The sequence below is a fragment of the Peromyscus californicus genome, unplaced genomic scaffold (assembly GCF_007827085.1).
Source record: "Peromyscus californicus insignis strain IS unplaced genomic scaffold, ASM782708v3 Scaffold_6__1_contigs__length_162567912, whole genome shotgun sequence".
In the NCBI taxonomy this organism is placed as follows: domain Eukaryota; kingdom Metazoa; phylum Chordata; class Mammalia; order Rodentia; family Cricetidae; genus Peromyscus; species Peromyscus californicus.
Window position 1 is genome coordinate 60,701,469 of NW_026294584.1, and position 4,141 is coordinate 60,705,609.

Below are 4,141 nucleotides of genomic sequence, written 5' to 3' on the forward strand. Positions count from 1 at the left end.
TGGCTAAGGAAAATGTTCCTCTTTTGAAATAAACTACCAGAGAGGACCAAACATGGGAATGGATGTAAACAAGAAAGTCCATGGGGCTATAAGAGGTAAAGAGAAGAGAGGAGAAATCAGTGTATGCATGCACAGAGGACGAACAGCATTAGGAACCGTGAGTGGGGACCCAGAGACCCCATCTCTGCCTTCAGCTTGATTGATAGGAGGAGGCTAGTAGGTAGGGAAGTGCCAGGGCTGAGGGACAAGGTACTGTGAGGTACTCAGTAGATTAAGGGTAATATTCAAGTCCTCTCCTCCCTTCTGCTGTATTCCAGAGCCATGAGGCTAGCAAAAATGAGCCTGGCCTTCACCTGGGGAGCTGTCATATTGGTGCTACAGATGGCAGGCACAGAACCTGCTGTGAGGACTCCTCATGACAAACCTAGGGTGTTTGCAGACCTGAGCACCCAGGAGATAAAGGCTGTGCACAGCTTCCTGATGAGCAGAAAGGAGCTGCGGCTCCAGCCATCCAAGAGAGTGACTTTGGCCAAGAACTCAGTGTTTCTCATTGAGATGCTACTGCCCAAGAAGACGCATGTGCTGAAATTTCTGGATAAAGGAGGAAAAAGCCCTGTGCGGGAAGCCAGGGCCGTCATCTTCTTCGGTGCCCAGGAGCACCCCAATATCACCGAGTTTGCTGTGGGGCCCCTGCCATTGCCGTACTACATCCGAGAACTGTCCCCCAGGCCAGGGCACCACCTGTCCTGGTCATCCAGACCCATCTCAATGGCAGAGTATGACCTCCTCTTCCACATGCTGAAGAGAGCCACCGCACCTCTGCATCAGTTTTTCCTTGACACCACTGGCTTCTCATTCCTGGACTGTGATGACCGGTGCTTGACTTTTACCGACGTGGCTCCCCGTGGGGTGGAGTCTGGTCAGCGTAGAAGCTGGTTTATCGTGCAGCGCTATGTGGAAGGCTACTTCCTGCACCCCACGGGTCTGGAGATCCTTGTGGATCACGGGAGCACAGATGCCCAGGACTGGAGAGTGGAGCAGCTCTGGTATAACGGCAAGTTCTACAACAGCCCAGAGGAACTGGCTCAGAAGTATGCAGATGGAGAAGTGGACACAGTGGTCCTTGAGGACCCACTGCCTGATGACACAGAGAAGCCCCCACTCTTCTCTTCCCACAAGCCCCGAGGGGAATTCCCCATGCCCATCACTGTTGCTGGCCCCCACGTTGTACAGCCCAGTGGTCCCCGATACAAGCTGGAGGGCAACACTGTGCTCTATGGAGGCTGGAGCTTCTCTTACCGGCTAAGATCTTCTTCTGGGCTGCAGATCTTTAATGTGCTCTTTGGAGGTGAGCGTATCGCCTACGAGGTCAGTGTGCAAGAGGCTGTGGCACTGTATGGAGGACACACACCTGCAGGCATGCAGACTAAATATATTGATGTTGGCTGGGGCCTGGGCAGTGTCACTCACGAGCTGGCCCCTGGCATCGACTGTCCAGAAACTGCTACTTTCCTGGATGCCTTCCACTATTATGACAGTGATGGCCCTGTCCATTATCCGCATGCTCTCTGCCTCTTTGAGATGCCCACCGGGGTGCCCCTTAGGCGCCACTTCAACTCAAACTTTAAAGGCGGCTTCAACTTCTATGCGGGTTTGAAGGGGTATGTGCTGGTGCTTCGGACAACATCAACAGTCTACAATTATGATTATATCTGGGATTTCATCTTCTACCCTAACGGTGTAATGGAGACCAAGATGCATGCCACTGGCTACGTCCATGCAACCTTCTACACCCCTGAGGGACTGCGCCATGGCACTCGCCTACAAACCCACCTGCTTGGCAACATCCACACCCACCTAGTGCACTACCGTGTCGACCTGGATGTGGCAGGTAGGACTCAGTACCAGACTCTCTTAGTCACTTGGCTGCTTCTCATTGACAGACTCACTCCACAGGGGGTGGGTTGAGACTCTGAGTCACAGCAGGGTTATTCTTTCTGTTTGCTTTCTAGCAATATAAAGCAGCATGCGTCCCCAACAAATGGAGGCAGTGAACAGTACCCTAGGGTTACCCTGTATGTGGGGTGTGCATCTGTCCTTGCCTTGGGCTGAGTGAGTTGGTATACGTGGAGTGAGGACGGGCTAAGTGTCCAGGCGGGCAATAGGTTCTGAAGCCTAGTACTTTGAAATGGGGCCCAGTGCCATCTGGGGCTGCTCAGTGTGTTTCATGGATAAAGGATGGCTCCACAGAAGAGTGGCAGGGATGTGACACCTGATATCAGATTTGAGAGCAGATCAATGGCTTCCACCTCCTTGACCCCACTTGACTCCTGGCCCATAGTATACCGACAGTCCTGTGCAAACATGGCTGCCCCTACGCCAAGGTTCAGAGAGCAGAAAACGTTCTGAAGGAACAGCTCTCCAGAAATCTGCAAGGTATCATGTGTGCGCACCACATGCCATGACTGACCGTGAACTGATCTCTAACTCCTCTGGTTTCATTTTCTGTGTCACTGCCACCACCCAGATGCCCCATCACTGGACCAGTGCCTGCCTCCAGCTCTGTATCTTCTTCACTGCTGGCTCTGAGTGTGGTCTGGGATGGGCATCTTATGAGCAGCGAGGTTTCTCTTCCAGTCTTTGAGTCTCACCCTCCGTCCCCTCTCACATCCCCAGGCACCAAGAACAGCTTCCAGACTCTGAAGACAAAGCTGGAAAACATCACCAATCCCTGGAGCCCAGGTCACTCCCTGGTTCAGCCCACACTCGAGCAGACCCAGTACTCCCGGGAGCGCCAGGCTGCATTCCGCTTTGGACAGACTCTGCCCAAGTACCTGCTTTTTAGCAGCCCCCAAAAGAACCGTTGGGGCCACGCTCGCAGCTACCGCCTGCAGATCCACTCTATGGCTGACCAGGTGCTGCCACCAGGCTGGAAGGAGGAGCGGGCTGTCACTTGGGCCAGGTGAGAAGACCCAGGGAGGGCCAGGGGCTCCATTCAGAGATTGTGCATCCTGATTGTACTTCTGTCCTCCAGGCTCTGAGTCTGTGTGTGCTTGTGGGTATGCATTCTCCTGCACTTAGGGAGGGAGGGGTGGGGGTGGTATTCACAGGGCTCCTGGCCCTTGCGTGCTGATGGTCATTCTTGAAGATTTCCAGGAGATGATCATCATTCTCTAGAAGCAACAACTTCACCATCTTTGACCCTGAAGACGCTCCCTGAAAGGGCTCAAAGACAGCCTGAGTGCCCAGAGCCACCTGACTTCTCTTCTCTGCAGGTACCCCCTGGCTGTGACGAAGTATCGGGAGTCTGAGCGTTACAGCAGCAGCCTCTACAACCAGAATGACCCCTGGGATCCCCCCATTGTCTTCCAGGAGTTCCTTCAGAACAATGAGAATATTGAAGAGGAGGTATTCACCCCATCCCCACCCCTGCCCACCTCAGGCCCTGTGGTCCTAGAAGTGTAGTTTTTTCTAGTACATGGTAAGTTAGGGTCATGACAGACCCGTCCACCTCTCCAATGGGACTGAGAACACCTCAGGAAGTGTGTAGAGACATCTTTCAAGACACAAGCCAACTACCCTCAGTTGGCTAGTACTCAGCACTGTCCTGCCCACTGAGACCTTTGTTTCTCCCACAGGATTTGGTGGCCTGGGTGACAGTGGGATTCCTGCACATCCCCCACGCAGAAGACGTCCCCAACACAGCCACACCTGGGAACTCTGTGGGCTTCCTGATCCGGCCCTTCAACTTCTTCCCAGAGGACCCGTCCCTGGCATCGAGAGACACTGTGATAGTGCGGCCCCAGAATAAAGGGCTCAACCATGTCCAGCGCTGGATTCCTGAGAACAGAGCCTGCCTGATGTCTCCTCCCTTCAGCTACAATGGGACCTACATGCCTGTGTGAAGGGTCTGAGCCCAGCCTCCGCAGAGTAGCCCCAGAGCCCCACAAGGACAGGCAATAAACCCTTCCATTTATACCCTGTATGCTGCTTTTTAGCAGCAGGGGAGGGCTGGCCATGGGCTCTATCCATGTTTCAATATTGCACCTGCCAATGACTCCCATGACCAATGCAAAGGAAGGATACTGAAATTCTCTAGCAGGTGGGTTGTTGTTGTTTGTTTTTGTTTTTTTAACATTTG

At 53.4% G+C, this 4,141-nt stretch overlaps 1 protein-coding gene across 1 annotated transcript; it reads left to right on the top strand.

Moving 5' to 3' along the window:
- The first annotated feature begins 309 nt into the window (after nucleotides 1-309).
- On the top strand, nucleotides 310-3,905 carry LOC128099415 (amiloride-sensitive amine oxidase [copper-containing]). Its single transcript, XM_052721322.1, has 4 exons — nucleotides 310-1,891; nucleotides 2,677-2,962; nucleotides 3,276-3,408; nucleotides 3,639-3,905. The coding sequence occupies exons 1-4, from the start codon at nucleotides 322-324 to the stop codon at nucleotides 3,903-3,905; spliced, it is 2,256 nt and encodes a 751-aa protein (XP_052577282.1). The 5' UTR covers nucleotides 310-321.
- The last annotated feature ends 236 nt before the right edge of the window (nucleotides 3,906-4,141 follow it).

Coding starts and splice junctions, on each gene's coding strand:
- LOC128099415 (XM_052721322.1), top strand. CDS start 322: ATGAGGCTAGCAAAAATGAGCCTGGCCTTCACCTGGGGAGCTGTCATA. Junction 1,892..2,676: donor TGTCGACCTGGATGTGGCAG/GTAGGACTCAGT, acceptor TCACATCCCCAG/GCACCAAGAACAGCTTCCAG. Junction 3,409..3,638: donor ATGAGAATATTGAAGAGGAG/GTATTCACCCCA, acceptor TTTCTCCCACAG/GATTTGGTGGCCTGGGTGAC.